General features: G+C 33.6%; 2 protein-coding genes and 2 long non-coding RNA genes across 14 annotated transcripts in view; 2 read left to right on the forward strand and 2 right to left on the reverse strand.

The window, feature by feature from the left end:
• Window positions 1-2,281, forward strand: part of LOC107634230 (NAC domain-containing protein 73) — a 7,863-nt gene extending 5,582 nt beyond the window's left edge. For both annotated transcript variants that reach the window (XM_021118448.1, XM_016337791.2), the window contains exon 3: window positions 1,390-2,281. In XM_021118448.1, coding sequence (XP_020974107.1) covers window positions 1,390-1,937 — 548 coding nt within the window. In that variant the 3' untranslated portion in view covers window positions 1,938-2,281. The remainder of the gene's footprint in view (window positions 1-1,389) is intronic.
• On the reverse strand, window positions 4,509-7,295 carry LOC107629815 (sucrose transport protein SUC3-like). Of its 9 annotated transcripts, none has more exons than XM_021118450.1 (9): window positions 6,836-7,291; window positions 6,444-6,634; window positions 6,175-6,244; window positions 5,912-5,934; window positions 5,765-5,801; window positions 5,555-5,639; window positions 5,420-5,457; window positions 5,182-5,281; window positions 4,509-4,760 (listed from the first exon to the last, which is right to left on the reverse strand). In XM_021118450.1, the coding sequence occupies exons 4-9, from the start codon at window positions 5,924-5,926 to the stop codon at window positions 4,757-4,759; spliced, it is 279 nt and encodes a 92-aa protein (XP_020974109.1). In that variant the 5' UTR covers window positions 5,927-5,934; window positions 6,175-6,244; window positions 6,444-6,634; window positions 6,836-7,291; the 3' UTR covers window positions 4,509-4,756. The 9 variants fall into 9 exon arrangements, 6 of the variants coding, with proteins under 6 accessions (XP_020974109.1, XP_020974108.1, XP_016188197.1 ...); XM_021118449.1 differs by having other exon boundaries at window positions 5,912-5,953; XR_002359018.1 differs by lacking the exon at window positions 5,912-5,934.
• Window positions 9,038-10,647, forward strand: LOC107634228. 2 transcript variants are annotated; one of them, XR_002358371.1, is made up of 4 exons: window positions 9,038-9,318; window positions 9,409-9,509; window positions 9,613-9,727; window positions 10,617-10,647. It is a non-coding gene; the product is annotated as an uncharacterized LOC107634228 (long non-coding RNA). The 2 variants fall into 2 exon arrangements; XR_001618800.2 differs by lacking the exon at window positions 10,617-10,647 and having other exon boundaries at window positions 9,070-9,318; window positions 9,613-9,787.
• Window positions 16,795-19,870, reverse strand: LOC107634227. Its single transcript, XR_001618799.2, has 3 exons — window positions 19,340-19,870; window positions 18,337-18,424; window positions 16,795-17,090 (listed from the first exon to the last, which is right to left on the reverse strand). It is a non-coding gene; the product is annotated as an uncharacterized LOC107634227 (long non-coding RNA).

The following is a 19,870-nucleotide window of genomic DNA, read 5'->3' on the forward strand; positions in this document are numbered from 1 at the left end:
TATTATTTTTTCTCTTACGAAGAATAATAAGAATTGAACTCTAGATCTTTTGGTCATAAAAATTTTGATATCATATCATAAAATTACTTCTTTTAAAAATTTAAACTAATAAAAAAATACATAAATAATTATATCTTAAAAAAAATAATTTCCATTTCCAGGTGTCTAAATAATCTCAGAAATGTAATGTTAAAATCATAGTTTGAACTTTAAAGTGACTTTTCTTTAAGACTTCAGTAACATAATTAAAACGAAGATAAAGTAGCTGGTCTATTAAGCAGCATTTTGTGGCAGATGTAACCGTTTATGGTTTACACATACAACATATTAAACGTAGGTTTTGAAAATTATTTGCATCCCTTCAAACTTAAACCAACCATTCAACCAATGCTATATATACATGTGATCGTGCATGGGATCTAGTATGTATGAAGCTGATATCTTAACATACAATAATCTTACATATGTGAAGTTGATAATAAGTTGTATGCTGCTTGCTTTTATTTTAAAGATTAATTTTGATGCATTATTAGATGTTAGCATAAAATAGTTTAATTGAAGTAATAATAAAGTGACATGTTTTGTTCATGCCACAAACAAATAATTAATTTATTACATTTAACAAGAAAAATGTAAAACACTTAGAGAAAGTACACGGTAATAACAATTGAGGAATGCTAGAGCAAACAATTTTTGTGATTTGTAGCCATCAAATAGCTATCAATGATGGTTTTAATGGTGTAAGATTGGTGTGGTGTGAGATTTCATCCAATGGCTCATTTTTCTTTGCTAGTTACATGCTGGTCAGAATTTAACAAAGTTGTTGGTCCCCTAGACTTTTCCATAACAATTATCACGTATATTTACCAAAAGAGGAAGTATAGGAAGCCAATGGAATATTTCTACAATGTGTACAATGAAGGTTTAGGGATGTCCGATTCAGTATTAGAGATATAACCATTAGTGTTACATTTTTCTATCAGCTTAAATTTTTGGGATGAGTGGTTTCATGACATAGTATTAGAGCTCTAAATTCGAAAGATCAAGAGTTCGATCTTTGGTAAACCCCAAAATTAACTTAAGCTTTTGAAATGAGTGATTTTTTAACTCATAGCCCTATTGTACGGATGATATTCTTTTTTTAACTCATAACCCCGTTGTATTGTACAATAATAGTATATCATTAGTTAAAACAACAATGTGTGAAAGATAAAAAAACAGCCAAAATAATTAAAATTTATTTTGTTAATTGCTACTACAATTAATAAATATTAAATAAGATAAATTTGAGTTATTTTTTTCGTCACCCTAACTAACATTACCCTAGTTAAAATGAAATTTATAATTTTATGTGGATTATTAATACTTTATGATCGAATTTTGGTACAGGAGTAAGCAAGGATGGGTTGATCCGGCACTTCTTCCACCGGCCGTCGAAAGCATACACAACCGGAACAAGGAAGAGGAGGAAGGTGAACTCGGACGAAGAGGGAAACGAAACCCGTTGGCACAAAACAGGCAAGACCAGACCAGTCTATATTAGGGGGAAGCTGAAAGGATACAAGAAAATCCTTGTTCTCTACACAAACTATGGTGGGAAGCAAAGGAAGCCAGAGAAAACCAATTGGGTGATGCACCAATACCACCTTGGCAATGATGAAGAGGAGAAAGAAGGGGAGTTGGTTGTTTCCAAAGTGTTCTACCAAACACATCCTAGACAATGTTCTTCACTCTTGGTCAATAACAACAAAGACTCTTCAACAACACTTGTCAAGGGTAATAATAATAATGGGTTTGTTGAGTATTACCATTCAAATTTCATATCATTTGATCAAGGGGAACACCAACATAGATCTAGTGGGGCTCAAGTCGTCATTTCACATTTTCCTCTCCATGAAGCTGCTCCTAATTATCATTCTTTGAATCAAAAGGAGTAGTGTAGAAAAAATAGTAAATTACCATTTTATCTATGAAAGAATTAGCTTGCTGATAAAATGGTTTTCTGGAGATTGATAATTATTTTATGGTACTCGATTTTTTTTTTTTGTTTAACAAAATTACTTAAAGCAATCATAATTTGTTGTTGTTGAAATGGTAATTTATTTGGGGAAATAGACATATAAGGTGAAAGAGTTTGTGAAAAGAGCTGAGGAGAGGAAAATCATAAATAGGAGTTTTTTTTATATAATATTGAGGCATTATTGTAACATATTATGAAAAGTAGTTAAGAGGGCACATAAGTGAACAATAATAATTATTAATAAGGAGAGAATTTTGTTCATTTCCAATACTACTGTGTTTGTTGAGGAAGAAATCAATTAAGAATTCGGCGAAGTGAAGAACATGTGGTATTTGTTATGTCACTGTGTTTCTGCTGTCTCCCGTCTAAAGGTATATTATTATTATTGTGATTGGGTGAGTTCTAACCATCAATCTGTATAGACATGACTTATGTAAATTGGTGCGATTTATGCCGCACTTTCTAAAAGAGATAAAATAATTGTCCTTTAATACAATTTATATGTAAATAAGTTGTTACTGCGATTTATCTATAAAAAAGAGGGCATATATAAGGAGAATAGGATTGAAAGGTACCAAAGATTAGTTGAAAAAGGAGAAAACTAAGAGCTAACAAGAGAAATGCAGAGAGAGTTGAGAGAAGAGATGGCAGAACCTTTTAGTTAGCATCTGCATCTGAGTTAATTAACATTTATTACAAACTAAATGATAGAGTTGCAAGTGTTGTGTATCTCTAACAAAATTGACAGTTTAACATTCTGAATGTGAAAGGTGGTTAGACAACTAACTAACAGATTAGAATAATTTCTACATTCTTTTTCATGGCCCCATCTCTTTTATTTTCCACCTTCAAAACTTTCTTCTGTTTCAGATGATGCTGACGAATTATTGGGATAGTGTACCATAAACTTGTCTCTGAGATTGAGAAAAGAAGTCGAAGAAAGTGCCTTTGTAAAGGTATTTGCAATTTGTACAGAACTAGGAATATGCATTACTTGACTCACTTTGCTTGTAACATAGTTTTTCACAAAGTAAAAATCAATTTCAAAATGTTTAATTTTAGAGTGTAAGATAGGATGTGCTGCTAGTAACACAACACTTTGATTATCACAATAGACAATGGGTGAAACTGTTATAGGGAATTGCAATTTATTAAGCAATCCTTTGATCTAAATCAACTCTGCAACTAAGTCAGTCAAGGCTCTATATTCAGCCTTTTATGCTTGAACGAGCGACTGCACCTTGCTTCTTAGATGACCAAGATATTAAGTTTTTCTCAAGAAATACACAAAATTCTCCAACTAAATGATTTTCTATCATTAGGATCTCCAACCCAGTTTGAGTCAGAATAAGTTGTTATTGTCATGGAAGAATTTTTGCTCAGCTTCAAGCCATGTGAAGCGGTGCCGCTCACATACCTTAAGATTCTCTTTACTAACTTCCAATGTGCTTCTAGTGGTGCTTGCATTAATTACGCTGCTCTGTTTACACTATATGACAATTCTAGCCTTGTCACTGTCAAGTATTGCAAGCTTCCCACAACTAACCTATATAGATGAGGATTTTGGAAGACAACCCCACCAGTAGCTTGCATCTTCAAAGTGGAGGGTAAGGGTGCACTACAAGATTTTTGTTTATTTGTGACAATTTTTTTCTTATTTGTGGAGGCTTATAATCCCTATCAAATAGTTTGTGGAAGTTTTTAAAACCCCCAAAATTTAAAGTGCTACGAGGTCTTTTATGGGGAGTTTTGTGTGTGTTTAGTAGGGATTTTATATGAGACTTTTGTGGCAGTTTTAAATCACTTTTGTGACAGTTTAAAACCTCCATAAATCTTAAAATTATTTATTTATTTTTAATTTTAAATAATTCATTAATCTCATTTCATTTACATATTCTCAAATTAAAAATTTATTTTTTAATATCAAAATTAAAAAATTAAATCTTTTATAACATAATTCCTCAATATAAGACATAATTCTATGTATAAAAAAAAAATTCTCAATGTCAATAATTCCAAACATAATTGCATATGATATTATTATACATAACTATTACTATTTTTCTTTAAAAAGTAAAATAAAAAACAACGACTCCAATATTTCAATATCATCTAATTACATAAAAGTTTCAAAATAAAAATATGAATACAATCCCAGAAGACCTTTAGAGGATATTTTATATTCATGAACTGAATCAGAGAATGCATCTGGCACTACAAGATTCAAGTTGATTTGTGGCGATTTTTTTATTGGTTTGTGGGGGTTTGAAACCCCACCAAAAGGTTAGTGGGAGTTCTAAACCTCCAAAATTTGAGGTGCCACGAGCTGATTTGTGGCGGTTTTGTAAAACACCAAGACATAAGTTAGTGGCGGTTCTTTGTCTGCTTTGTGGGGGGTTTTGAGTTTAATTTTTTGGCAGTTTTTTGAAATTTTTGTGGCGGTTTAAAACCTCCACAAAAACTGAATTTCCAAAAAAAAAAAATTACATCAATCAAGCTAAAGATTATTTAACTTTAAAGAAATTGGTAATTAGTATGTAATGAATAGAAATTTAAACAAATTACATCAATCAAATTGGTATGAAATGAACAACTTAGATCAATTAAATTTACATATTTTATATGATCTGACAATATATAAAATGATATCAGATAGTAACCCACCACTACAACAATAAATGCGGCCTTAAGATTGCCACAGGCTTCACAATAAGCTCTATTTGTCAGGAAAGGGAACTATCTGCTCAGGTAAGAAACAAATAATATCAAATAAGCAAAAAATAAGCATTAACTTCAAGTAAAACCTATACAAAATACAAATATGATAAAAAAAATATGCTTCTGTAAAAGATAGAATCCTCATTCCTCTGAGAAACCCTTCATAAGGTGTTCTACTCCATCCTAAGGATCCCTTCTCCTATAATAACTCTTCAGCATAAAAATGTAAAACAAATTATTGTAACTTGTTTCAAACAAATTGATTTCATAAGAAAATCTGCTAGATGGCTTTAATTGCTAGAGTTACATGCCATGACTAGTGACCTTTGCATGAATAAGGGGGCTTATCTCTACATTTCATCATTGATAAAATGCCATTTTCAAAGAATCATGAGCAATGAGTTTTATATAGTTAGCACTGTGAAATATTAACAAGGCCTCACCTGTTCCACTTTCCACTAGCACCAGCAGAATATTCCAGGATATTGCCAACTGCCATCCATGAACAAAATATAGCATTTACTACATTGTGTTGATCAGGACCTAATAATAGGAAAATTATTGTATCATGACGTTTCGTCAATATCAAGAAGGTATTTAATATAAGATGAAAATCAAGAATCCACATTGTGATTGTTGAGAACGTGAACAAAGAAAGCATGTAAAATAAGCAAGTTCTACCTGAAAAGGTCATCAGCCAAAAGTGCCCAAGCTGGTCCCTACAAATTAAATTTTGAAAACATAAAATGAAAACTTACTTTCTTTCATCAATATAAAGATAACAGAAAGAAGCACATTCTAATTCTTTGACCTTACCTGCACAGTGTTGTTGGCAAGATCCAGCATCCAGAACCCAAAAATAAATACAAGAGCAGCTCTTGTTCGGTTAACTTTAAATGTGCTAGAATTTCAAAAATATAAAATTTATTAGTATTTAAGTAGGTTAATAGACGTGAAATTTTAAAAGCAGAAGTGTGGTAAAACTAAAGAGTAAACAAAAATGAATAGCTGGCAAGGAAAACCTACAATGCTCACTTGTATCTCCGAATAAATATCCAATCGTCTGCAGAAAATCCAATTAATATCACCAACATTACAAGACATAATTTAGCTAATGTGAAATTAAGTGTCAAAGTAATCCAGATGTAAACAATAATGACCACTGATGCTTACAGCCAAGGAAATCATAAAGGATCCTGCCAGAATGAATGGACCCTGTTATTTGCATGTTTAAATCAATCTAATAATGAATCATAAATTTGTCCAGACCAACACCCATATTCCATAAATAAATATATGTTATAAAGTTAATAAACATTCAGTGAAAAGGCATTGACGCTTGAATATAATTTAATGGAGCAATAGAAAAAATAGGCATGAGAAGAAATTTAAAGAAAATTAATATAAAAATTAAAAATAAAGCAAGACTATATCACCTATCACAAGGCCAGTAATAGGGCCACAAAGCTAGATAAATGAAGAAAATGCATATCCTATACCCAACGTCTGCACCAAAAATGAGTATACAGTTAATCGGAAAGTTGAATATAATTCTATAAAGACATACATTAAACATTGACAGCAAATTAGTTAATACCAAAAGCATATATTAAAAAAAGGATAATCGCCCAAAACAAGTCAAGCAGAAAACCATGCAAGCAAATACACCTCTTATGCAACTAAAATAATTAAATAATAGAAATACTCCTCTGAAGCCAATTGCAATTGATCCGCTTAGAGCTTAAGAGAATCTGCGCTCAACGGCTTGTGAAGTGACAACTTTGAAATACCACTTCTGTGGCGATTGGTGAATGCCAAATAGTGTCGAACAAAGTTTCTGTGGACAGATAACCATTCTGTTCATGAAATCCACATAAAAGGTGCAAAAATAGCAATCTGGAATCATTGAAATCATATAAGCAAGTGAGAAAGTATTCGTATGAAGCTGAATTAGGCACAAATTGGAGTTAATAGAGATCTCAAATTCAATTCATCTTTCTCACAGACATGGAGATTGTCTGAAAAAATTCTGGACGGAAGTGAGTGAGAAATTTAAGTCTCGAACTAAACAAGAATAAATTAGGAAGAAATTCTCACCGCAATGACTTGGAACATGAGAATCAGTTCCACGAGATCTGATAGCTTTGAATGCAGCTTCAATCGAACTTTCCAGAGACTCCCGCTCGCACGCCTTCCAGATCTCCTCAGCTAGTGTCACTGCGTCCGCGCCGAAACCGCGCTCTGAATCCTTCAAGCCATCGGAGCAAAAGCAGAACCAACAGAAGAACCCGTCGTGGAAGATGACGCAGAAGCAGAAGATCTAAGCATTACCTCAACGATCTGAATGCAATCATCACTGACTTGGAACGAAGGAGACAATGATGGCAACACCGGCAAGAAGATGAATGGCGGTGGCGGTGACGGTGGCGGTGGCAATGACATTGAGATTCTAGGGTTTCAGAGAGATCTCACTCTCCCTCGTCCTTTCTCTCGAAGCCCTGTTTTGAAGTTTTATTTTTTTTTTTTTGTTGGTATGGGCTGAGTGAATGAATAATTGGTTGGATTGGATTTTTTTTTATAATTAATTGGATTGGAAGTATTATTACAGTGAGAGTTTTTGTTAATTATTTAAGGAGGTTTTATAATTTTCCACAAATAAAATATATTATGGAGGTTTTTAGTAACTCCTATTAAAAAACTATCACAAACAAATAAAAATTTTGTAGTGTGGTGAACCCTGGAACTCATACCTGCATAATTATGCAAGTATTTTCAATGTTTGCAACCCTAACTTCATATAACCATGAAAACAAAATCAAACTCATGCTAAATCAATTTAGTTATATACAACTTTTGCTAATTTAATACACCATTACACTCGTAAAGAAAATAGAATCAAATTAACTAACCCTGTTCCACTCAGCTCAACACTTCAATTTCATTTAACTTAATGCATGCTCTCATTGCTAAAAAAAATTGAAAAAATTCTTTAAATGCATGATTTTTGCCAAACATATACATTTTCTAAATTAAAGAGGCAAATTTGCCAAACATATATGAAAATAATTTTAAAAAAATGAAAAAGAAAATAAAAAAATGAAAAAGAAGTAAAATTCAGACACAGAGGATACTGTTCCAAATATCCCTATAGCAAAGTCTGAAGAAGAAAAAAAACTTAAAAGGTCCAAAAATCCACAACACAATACACATTTATACTATCTATTAATATTGAATGAAACTAAATAGACCAAACACACGCCAATATGAACAGACCTTTTTTAAACATTCTTCAATCCCAGACTTAAGCCTAAGTAAAAGATAAATGAAAAAAAAAATTAAATGCCACGAGAATGATGATCAAATTAACTAAGAAGCCTGGGAGACATACTTAGGTGATGTATGTCCAGAAATCCCACAGTTGTAGTAGCAGCTTCAGCCGCATCCAGCACCACCTATGCCTACTTGCACTATACGAACACAATGCTCAATGAATCAGTCATAAAATGTAAAAATAAAGGAAAAGAAAAGAAAGAAACTCTTATCATTCTTAAGTAATATTACTATATATTGTACATGCGGACATAATCATTAATTAATGCATAAAAAAATCAACATATGAATAAAGAATGGTGCTCTGCTCACGAATACAAACATCACTATATATGGTTTCATTCCAACTGATTTAGTTAGTTATATATATCAAACGTGTTTTAGCCTTTAGACAAAGCAAAATTCAATACTTTAAATAGCTTTACTTTTATCATACCTTGGCCGAATACAAAACAATATCTTCCTTAGTTAGTTTGAAAGCATGACTACTTCCATATGATGCAAGATTCAAGGCAGCATGTGGTTCTGCCTGACACAATAGCACACATTTTATTACATGCCTTAATCCCATCCATATTCTGTGTGATTCACGGAATTAAGAAAATCATTAGAGGATTCTAAAAGTAACTTACTTGAGATCATGTTGTTACAATTAGCAGATCCTTTGGAGCATAAGCATCAATATCCACTGCTTTTACCTATGTAAAATTATAAATAATGAAAAACAAGGTAACAGACATGAAAAACACAAAGTCATTACAAATAAAAGATAAAGATAAAGATGAATAGGTGCTATCATAAATTTCTAAACATAAAGAGGCAATCACATAATTAAAATTTTACCTCTCTAGCCACAAAGAAGAGGAACTTGTGATCAGCTAAGTTTCCTTCAACCAAGAAACAGAACCGTGCGAGAAGGAGGCACAGCCATCGCGCCACCGTCGCTGTCTTCATCGCGTGTGGAGTCGCCGTTGCCGACAAGCCCAGCCGCCGCCCAGTTGTGTCGCCGCCATGAAGACCTCGCCGACGTCTTCCCCTTCGCAGATCGTCACCGTCTTTGGAGCAGAAAGCGAAAGAGATCTCACGGTGGAGGAAACAGGAAGGCACCGCCGTGCAGCGAGAAGCTACCGCCGTCGTTGCGCGCTCCGTCACCGCTACTGCTGGGGCTGCGCCGCCGTGACTGAGCTTCTGCCACCCGAAACCCACCGCCACTGCCACCAGAAACCGCCACTGAGGCCTAAGTCAGTTTGGTAAGCTCTAATATTGCCTCAGATCTTCTTTTCTGTTAAGTTGCTTCTACCGTGAGTTGTTACTGAGGTTGTTTGCATCGGATTATACAGTCACCGCTACTGCAGAACCATCAGAGCTTCCGGCCGTTATTAGAGCTGCTGTCTGGTCAATTTTGAAGCTGCTACTGTGTCGTTCTATTCTGTTTATCATGGTAAGATTATTCGGTTTCGTTCTTGTTTATCGCAATACTTTATTATCAATCATGTTCTAATATCGCTCAATATCCATCCCGCGTTAATTCTAAATTATGTCAGATATGTGGTTGTTGCTGTAACTTCTACGGTTGATTGGAAATTTCTGCGGTTGCTGCCGATTAACATGAGAATAAGGATTTAATGGGTTTAATTATGCAACTTGCGACTAATTGAGGTAGGGATTTTTCTTAAAATCTATTTTACATTACAGAGTTGTGATAAATAGATATTGATGCTAAAAGATATACTTCTGTGATTATATTTGTCTTGTGGATGTGATAGTTTGTTGGGCTGGATTATTGGGTGCTTGATTGCGTGAGGGGTGTATGGTTGTTGATAAAAAACCGGTTTAAAATGTTATTTACTTGATTATTATGAAAGGTGGATTTTCGTGGTTTTGGAGTTTACTTGGTAATATAAATGAATTGATTTTGGAAATAATTTGAGATATGAAAATAAATTGATTATGGGAGCGGTTTGATTTTAAGTTGGTATGATTTTATAAATGATTTAATATTCGAGTTGATTTTATTTTAAAAAGAGTTTTATTGTTGGAATTGGTTTGATTTGAAAATAATTTGATATTGGAACTGGTTCAACTCTGGAAAATGTTTGAGATTTGGAAATGGTTAGGAAAAGGTTTGAGAAATGTTTGGATGGGACCGGAAAAGGGTAGCAGTGTCCGAGTTTTAGAGGAGATGCTGCCGAAATTTTATCAAATTGGAAGTTTTATTTGAAGTAATTAATTAAAAAGATTTGTTTTTAAACATTATATGTTTTAAGATTGATTTACTTATCAAAGAAAGAATTATGTTTTGAATTGGGATTGTTAATGGACGGAATGGAAAGAAGGATGATGAGAATTCTCTTTAAAATATGATTTTTGAATGAATTTGGAAATGAGATTTGGATTGATGAATGATTATGATGTTGAGAATGTTGAGATATTGATTGAGAATGTTGAGATATGATCTTTGAATTATTCAAATGGCTTATGAATTTGAATTGTCTAAGATACGAGGTTCCCTGGATAAAGTACCATGGCTTGCCACCACGTGTACCAGGTTGAAAACTCGATACTCTGTTGACCCTACGACGTAAGTGTGACCGGGCATGCGCACTATATAAATTTCTGGGAATGTTACCCCCATTGAGCAATATTGATTATTTGAGAAAAAGCTATGCATAGACTCTTAGGGATGCACGTCGGGGGACAGTCTAAGTTCAATTCAGACTTGTCGGGTTGGCTGGATAACCGACAGATGAGCCTCATCAGTCATAGGACAGGCATGCATCATATGCATTTGTATGCTTTGCTTGGGTTTGAATTTGTTTTGGTTTGCCTAATTGCTAAATTGTTCTTAACTGCTACTTGAACTATTTGCTGTAACTGCTACCTACTTGTGCTTTCCTTGTCTATCTTGCCTGTGTTTGTCCTAGCGTGTTACATTTGAGAATGAACTTTGGTGCTGAATTAATGATTGTGTTGTTTGATTGCGTGGTTGGTTTCTTATTGATATTTTCTTATAAGAAAGGAAAGGTTTCGTTTGATTGTGTGTTACATTTGTATGTTTTGTATGTATGTTATATTATAAAATATTATGTAAGGAGTCTTGTATATGAATCTATGTCTGCTTGTATTTTTCTTAAGATAAAGTATTTATTTCCGGTTTTCAAAGGAATCAGCGATACGGTGTCGAGTCACAGGCTCCTATTTTAATATTTAGTATGTAAAGTGGTCGTAATACTTCTTGCTATCAGAGTAGCGCAGCCGGAAGCGTGACATTCTAGTAGTGAGGGTGTTACACTTGGCAAAGACAGGGTTTATAATGATTGCACAAAGGCAAAAATTTGTAGCATTATTAAATTAAATCAATCCTTTCGTTGTACAATTACTAACAACTTGAACTTATTGTTGCAGAAAAATTTCCACTTTGATAAAGATAGAAGTGGAAGTATCAAGAAAACAATTTTACAAAGTATAGGGAAGTCCTGGAACAAGGACGCTTGAGCAAAATCTTGAGTTACGCCCGACGAAAATTGATAAAGAGCATTGGAGATAGTTCCTTGATTAATGCAATGATCCTGACACATATGTAACCTATTTTGAATTCGTTAAGAAATAATACTATTTATAGTACATTGATATGGACAAATTCGGTGTCTAATCAATCTTATTTTTTATGACATAATAGGAGAAGTGCAAAAAAAATGCTATGAATTGATCAAAACAACTATACACTCACATTGACGATTTTAAAAGCTTGGTGAGACCAAAGGAAGAAGAGGTAATTTAGGTTTAAATTCATTTTAAACTATATTTTAGACTGCATATTCTTTATTTGGGTTTAATACAGTTATTTTTTAAACTATATTGTTATAGAACTATAGGAGAGAAAAGTTGGTAGAGGAGAATTATGGACCTTAGTGCATAAACGACATGATGACTCCTATATACATGAAGAAGCTCAGATCATTGGTGTAAGTACTACATTGGGATCCTTTATGTTGTTTCTCGTTGGATTTAATTATAAAATTGTGTTGAATATGCTCTAACCTGTAATTTCTTATGTATGCTTATTTACGTCTGTAGAAAAAATTGTGGAGATTGAGCAATGTGATGAATCTACTAGAATATTGTCTGAAAATGATTCCCTTGCCCAAGCTCTCGGAAAAGAGCACTCGGGTAGAGTGCGTGGCATGAATTTCGGACTGACTCCAAGTCAACTCTTCTGTTCTAGTTCGCAGCTGCCGGTGGATGAAACTCAAATAGAGGAGGTCCAAAGGATGCTGATTGAACTACATGCAAAGGTGATGGCCGAGAAATTGAAAAGGAAGGCAGTGGAGGATGAAGTAGCAACAGAGAAATTGAAAAGGAAGGCAGTTGAGGATGATGTAGTAGCTGAGAAGATAAAGAGGCAAGCAAAAAGAAGTGTTCTAAGTTATTTAATTCAACGATAAGATGGGAAGCTGCCACTAAACACCGCTGCACGGATGAATTCTTTGAATGGACATAACGAAAAATAAAAATTAGGATTGATGTTATTTTATTTGAAGTATATATATATTTTTTAATTTGACTATGCAGCAAATAACGGCGGTTTGTAACCGATGGAAATACATTTGAAAAATTGCCGCGGGTTTTGATATAGCGGTGGTTGGTAATCGCCGAAAATAAAATTTTGCCAAATTTGGCAGCGCCAAATAGTGACGGTTTGTAACCGTCGCAAAAGAACCTTGAAATTGTGTTTGGGCATAATGTGGCCGTTCAAAACCACCGCAAAACAATCCAAAGCAAAATATATGAATAGCAGCGGTTATACCAGCGGTTGGTAGAAACTGTCGCAAAATCAAATATTTACGTCGTAAAAGAGGATGATTGATGAACTACTGGTATATATTCTGTTTAGTGACGGTTTAAAACTACCGCAAAATCTAAAAAACTGTCTCTAGTATCCGCTTCTCTTGTAGTGAGCCATTGCAAGCATCTAAAGATTGATCTACACTTTTTTAAAAGACAAGGTTACGTTAATTAACGATAATTCTTTGTTGTGAATATTCTAGCAACTTATAAGTTTGCACACATTTCTTTGACAAATTCAGAACCAAATCTAGAGTGTGTATAAGTCCAGGTCACACCTACGTTTAAGGAGGTGTTATAGATAAAGAGAATTCTACTAGAAAAAGTAGATAGTGCTAGTTGATTATCTGGTATTGGTGTAATCACCTTCCACTTATATCAAGGTTAGGTAATTAGTTAAGATAGAATTTTGTTAGGCTGCTATATGAGTTTTTTTAGAGTTTATAATATAAGCTGTGAATATGCATACATTAATATATAAATTAGAATTGTACTAGCGTATCAATCTAATAAAAAATTTGGATTATTCAATCACAAATTATTCTGTATTCTCTATTATCAATAATCACTAAAAAAATCATAATAGCATGTTAAGTATGTGATACATGGCAAATTTTTATCTTATATATCAGTAGTTAAGTATTGATTTTTTATCTTAATTTAAGTATTGAATCTTTCAAAAATTAGATGGATTTTATATATGATCTTTTCTTTTCAAATATCATTTTGACAACTAATCCTTAAAGAAAAGACACCTAGCATATTCATTCCAAAAAATAATGGTGTTTGCTACGGTACGATGATAAATTCATACGTACCGATACGTTTAAAATATGGACAAGTAATAACAAGCCACACGGAATCTATTTTCCACATCAGCATCTAATTTTTTCTTTTTTAAATATATATTATATCACCACTTTTACTAATATATCCCTTTAATTAAATAAAAATAAAAATATATTATTATTTAATGTTATAAAAATTCTTAAACATCTTTACTTTATTTGATTAGACAAAAATACTTTTTAAATTAATCAAATTTTAGAATTCAATTAATCCTAATTTTATAGTTTCAAATAATTTAAACAATAAAACAAAAACATATAAAAAAAAAACTAAAAATCAATCTTTTTTCGTCTTCTCCAATTCCCATCATTAGTATCCTCCTCTAAAACAAAGCAAAATATATCAAAAAAATAAAAAATTAATATGTTCTTCATCTTCTCCTAATCTCATTCGTGCCCCCCTTTCCTCTGAAGCACACTAAAACAACAAAACCCTAGCAATAATTGACTGCGTTGATCTCGGTAGCTACGTCACCCACGGAATTTAAAGAATCTAAAAGAAAAGGAAGGCTAAACCACTCAACTGGGCAAACGCGGCGTCTTTCTCCTCTATGGAAGTTCTTTAAATGCCTCTTTCTCAAAGGTCTACGATATATTGATTGAGCGTGGTAGTTGGCTGCTCTGTCTGACTTCTTTGCCGCCGGCGTCCCCAGGCTCAGCGCTTCCGCTTCTTCCTCTTCCCTCTGTCCGGAACCCAAGTAGCTCGTCCTCATCCTCGTTGGCTTCTCCGTCCGTGGCCAGGGAAAAAGTTAATATCTTCCCCTCCTTCCCTGTTTTCCTAGTTTTCAAAGTTTAAAATCTACTTTGGGACTTGCATTCATTCCACACAAAGATGTTGCTCTCCCTCAAGTACTACAGCCCTTTGCTCTTCCAGCTGGAGGGAATGATATAGAGAACAGGTGAAGATTTAAGACTTAATATGCTCTTTTGTCTTCTGTTATTAATTACTTGATTATGAACTGGGAATTGGAATATGTATGTTTCAGATGACTTATTATTATCCTGCATTTTGGTTCTGGATTGTCTGTTAATCTTTTTATGGCCACCTTGACAATGATGCTAAATTGCTAATTACTTGATATTTCCAGGAATGAATAGAATCCTGAATCTTGAAATTGGTCATAACACACAGGTCTTCAATTTCTAAATAACCTTAAGCTGCAGTTGCACTTCAGTTGATTTTTTAGTAACATAGATGAATATTATCTTATTTGTAATATCTTCCACGGAGAGGCCATTGGTTGCAAAGAGATGAAAAGTACTACCGTCACCAATGACTTATAATCTCCATATGCAATGAAAAACATAGATTAAGTTTAATTATTGATCCTGCATGAACTATATTTAAAATACATATATTATTTTCTTGTACAATGGTATGGAGAGGTGATACATATCATGAACTATATCATTGGTTGATGTCTTAGTGCCAATAGCTGTCTTGTTATGGTAATATGTTAATAATGGTAATGAATGGTTTTTTAAGGATCAATTTGTGAATAAGGAAAGAGGATACGACAAAGTGTTTGAACTTTGTTTCGAATATGCGGTATTAGCACCTAGTACTGATATTACATAAGATGCTAGGCTAATATGTGTTGAAAATAGAGTAAAGTACCAATCCGGTCCCTGTCCATTTCCCAAAAAGACAAGACGATCCTTAACCAAAAACACGTTCCATTACGGTCTCTAATCCTGTACTCCGTCTGCCAACCCGGTCCTTCTGTCAGTTTTTCGGCGAAAACTCGATGGAAATTGCTGACGTGTCAGGTTAAAAAATGGACAAGGACCTAGTTGTCTCTAAATTTAAATTGGTTAGGGGTTTATTTGTCTTTATTATTCTAAATTTATAATAGATAATTTGATAGCTAATTTTTTATGTAAACGTAATATTTTTATTATAAAAATTATTATCATGTTATATATATTTCGCCCCCACTATCAAAATTTTTTGGATCCGTCACTAGTTATTATTATTAATGTATTAACTGAATTTTAATGTTTATTATTTATATATTTAAAAATTATATTTAAAAATTATTTATTTGGTTTCATAATAAATGATATTTTTAAATTTGAATAATTTATTAATTAGTTTGTACTTTTTTATTAAAAAAAGAATATTAATATAATGAATAAAATATAATTAAAAATATTATTTAAAGAATAATAAAGACAAATAAACCCCTAACCAATTTAAATTTAGAGACAACTAGGTCCCTGTCCATTTTTTAACCTGACACGTCAGCAATTTCCGTCGAGTTTTCGCCGGAAAACTGACAGAAGGACCGGGTTGGCAGACGGAGTACAGAGTTAGGGACCGTAATGGAACGTGTTTTTGGTTAAGGATCGTCTTGTCATTTTGGGAAATGGACAGGGACCGAATTGGTACTTTACTCGTTGAAAATATTATCAATTGTTGGAGGTTGTGGTTATTATGAATGTCTTGATGATCACCTATTCGCCTTCGGTGAAGAATTAGGGACTGGAATTTCATGTAGTAGGAATTATGATCATTTTGATAGTTAAACCATCATGGAAGATGCATAGATCTTATTTTGGCTTACTTCTGTTTCTCTCTTTTTCATGTGGATTTATGCTTAGGTTTTGTTTATTAATTCTTTTCTTTAATGCCTTTGAACTTAGTTTTTGCTTCTGCGAGTTCCCTTATTCATGTTTGTACCAAGGATCTGCTTTTTAGCCCTTTGTGCGTGCGTGTCTTAATTCAATGCTTATTTATTCTCTCTATTCACATGTTCACTTTCTTACCATTGAGGCTACATCTTCCTGGTCTCCATATACATTGTGCGACTCGATGATGGTAGTTTATAACTGTTCAATATTTGTTAATGTGTTACCATAGATTTGTGTTACCATAATGACTTGCAAATAATAAAGTTGGATTTTAAATTAAATTACTCTAAACATGTTTATATTTATTAACAAAGGAAGCCTACTACTACTACTATACTACAGTACAATTCATATAGGGATGATATACACAAGCATTCTTTTTTCTTTTCTTTTCTTTTCTTTTTTTCCCTATAGAAATACCTACTTAAATACAACACCATCTCAAATTCTAGGGATAGGGAACTGGAGATTTCAGCTCCAAAACACAGTTTCCATTGATTGCACCATGCACTATGAAACTGTTTGGTCTTTTTTATATTTTCTTCTTGAAACATCCATCACAGTGCTCTACATAATGGCTCCAACTTGCTAACTAATATAACTGAAAAAGATTGAATTAAATGTAGCTTATTGATCCAGTTTGGTCAGCTTGTGTTCCAACTTGTTCTCCACACAAAGGCTTTGATTAAGAAAATCTGCCACAGAATTAAAGTACAAGAAATAAATTAGTTAGATTAAGGAAGAGCTCATTGATTGCTTTGCAGAAAACTTCAGATGCTAATTAGCATGCCACCCCTAACACCTGTGGCCCTGACCCATTCTCGGAAGTAAGAATTTTCAAACCCAATCAGAGTAAGTGGTCAAGGCAAAAGACATGGCATAAAATGCAATTTTAAGTTGGGGAGATTATGTTTTGGATTTGGGGGGACAGAAATAAAACAAACCTAAAGGCGAGATATATCACACTTTGCTCCATCTGATACAAATATGTCATCATCTTCAATGCTAAGATCACGGTAAAATGTTAAAGCAATTGCACTTCTTAAGCAAGTGTGCATTCCTTCTTCTAGCAATCTTTTTTTTTTCAAAAAAAATAATTAAAAAAAATATGCACAGCAAAAGAAACAGGAGAAGTGAAAAGTGAGGAAAAAAGTAGTTGCATGTCATATGAAAAAGCAACGTCAAAGGTTGAAAGAAAGAGAAGGATATTCACTTTCACATTTATTACATAATGTATATGAATAATGATTGAGTAAAATGACACAAATCCCGCAACTTATTCATTTTTTCCTCACTAGTGATAGATAAACAAATCTCAGTAATGAAGTGCTTTGTTAAGAAGAAGACATAAGTTCACTCAGTCCTAAGAATACATAAGTCAAGCACTTCAAACAAACAGAAAGACATAAGCATGCAAGAGAGTCATAAGATCACTGCAACAAGAAAAGAAAGGCAGAATGTCTTAATTCCATACACAAGCAATTCAATGTTGCAGCTTGGAATGCAATCAATGAACATTCATAGGCAGTAGTTTATAAATAATAAACAGCCTAACCTAAATTGCCCCAAGTCAATAATATCAACTAAAATTTAAAGATCAAATTATAAAAGTAAAATAATCCACCGCCAGCATAAATGTTCAGTGAGACGCCATTAACAATGTTTAATGCAAAATAGTGCTTGGTGACAGGTGGAGCAATTGGACAAAATATAAGGGTAATATATAGTGTTACTATAATCACCAATGAGATGCTAAAACAAATTATCTTGAAAAAATGGGATGGGGAAGCCTTCATTTTCTAGAAAAATAAAAGGTTCAGAGAAAATAACTAGCTTTGCGGGTTTGCATTAATTTCATCATCTAATCACAAGTTGACAAGTCCAGTGAGAATAAATATGTTTGGCGTATGAGGATGAGAATTAATCCATTATCTTAATTACCTAAGTCCTGCTACAAGACCAGCAGGCATAATCTTGGATGTTTCCATGTATCGCTGTCCCATGACCCATGTTAGTGCGACTGTGGTAACTGAGAAAAAAAAAGGAGAGATTATTTCACAAATATTTACCATAGTTAATGCAGCGTGAATGGCATGTAAGATGAATATTCATGATTAATTTTTGGATGCATAGATACGAACAATGCATTTCATTTAGTTTTATTCTGCCAAAGTTTCTGCATGCACTTATTATTATTTGGTAGGGCTAATGACAATCGTTGCTGATTGTTGATCGTATGGAGAATGCTTTTACATTCAAATGTCTGCATTACTGTTAGAGATATAACCATTCATGTTACCTCCTCCTATCAGCTTAAGCTTTTTCATTATCATTGATTCTCAAAAAGGTTTAAGGTTTTATAAAGTCATATATAATCTGTATTTTCTATGTACCCAACTAGACAGATCTAAGAAAAACCATTTGGATCTTAACAGACATAGTAGCAATCCTAGAGCACTCACTCAGCTCTACTTTATATGAAAATTTATTTCTAAAGAATCCTTCTCTTCTCTTCTAGTGAATAGTAACAAACAAATTTAACAGAAAACAAACATGTTCTTTCAATTTGTAAGCATTATAAACCTAAAACAATTTTCAATATACAATTTTTCAGTTCAGGTTTCACTTTGGTATATCCCATCTATCTATCTATCTATCTATCTATCTATCTATCTATCTATCTATCTATCTATCTATCTATGTTACTTATAACAAAATTTTCAGCCAAATTTTAATAAAGTTTCAACACATTCTTAATAAAGAGTAACAAACTTTTCCAAATCTTTCTGATGTTAAGCATATTAGAAAATGAAACCCAACCTTTAGGAGCCAGAAACAAAATCATGAAATTTAAACAAGATCACATTCAGACCAAAACCATAATCAGAAAAATCAATGTCTAATCTTATTATTTATAAACATTCAAAAAAGGACAGACACTCACAAATTTAGCATGATTTTGAAGTAGAACAAGAATGAGGACTTTTGAAATAAGTGGTAACATGATGGCAAGGCACGACAGAGGTAGCAACAGAGGTAGGAGCACTGGCGGCCGTCTTCGACCTCAAACACGGCGAAAGAAGCAAAGGCCTCACCATTCGCGCGCCTCCTCCCGCGACCTCCACCCCTTCTTTCCCCTTCGCAGCGCATTCTCTCTCTCTATGTTTGTGTGTCTCGTCACTTAACGATGACTACGACGACGACAGACGGCGGCAGTAGCATGACGAAGCAGACAAAGATGAGGACTGAGACCGGCTTGAGGAATAAGCTATGATTGTTCGAGCAGAGGAGGGTGGAGCATATGCGGCGCGACGCGACGGCAGAGATGAGCTGCGACGACGCTGAAACAGTAGGGACGACGACTGGACCAGATTCGACGGCGGCGGTAGGACGGCGGTGGTGACACAGCTTAGAGGAGAGTGATGAGGCTAGGGTTTGAGAGAGGGAAGCAAATGCGTGAGACTGAAAGGCTAGT

This window comes from Arachis ipaensis, chromosome B03 (genome assembly GCF_000816755.2).
Source record: "Arachis ipaensis cultivar K30076 chromosome B03, Araip1.1, whole genome shotgun sequence".
NCBI lineage: Eukaryota > Viridiplantae > Streptophyta > Magnoliopsida > Fabales > Fabaceae > Arachis > Arachis ipaensis.

Bases quoted from the DNA above. Each gene is read 5' to 3' on its own strand.
- LOC107629815 (XM_016332711.2), bottom strand. The intron at 5,458-5,554 runs GTAAGGTCAAAG...TTTAATTTGTAG, and splicing joins TTGCCAACAACACTGTGCAG to GGACCAGCTTGGGCACTTTT. The intron at 5,282-5,419 runs GTAGAACTTGCT...TCCTATTATTAG, and splicing joins TTGGCTGATGACCTTTTCAG to GTCCTGATCAACACAATGTA.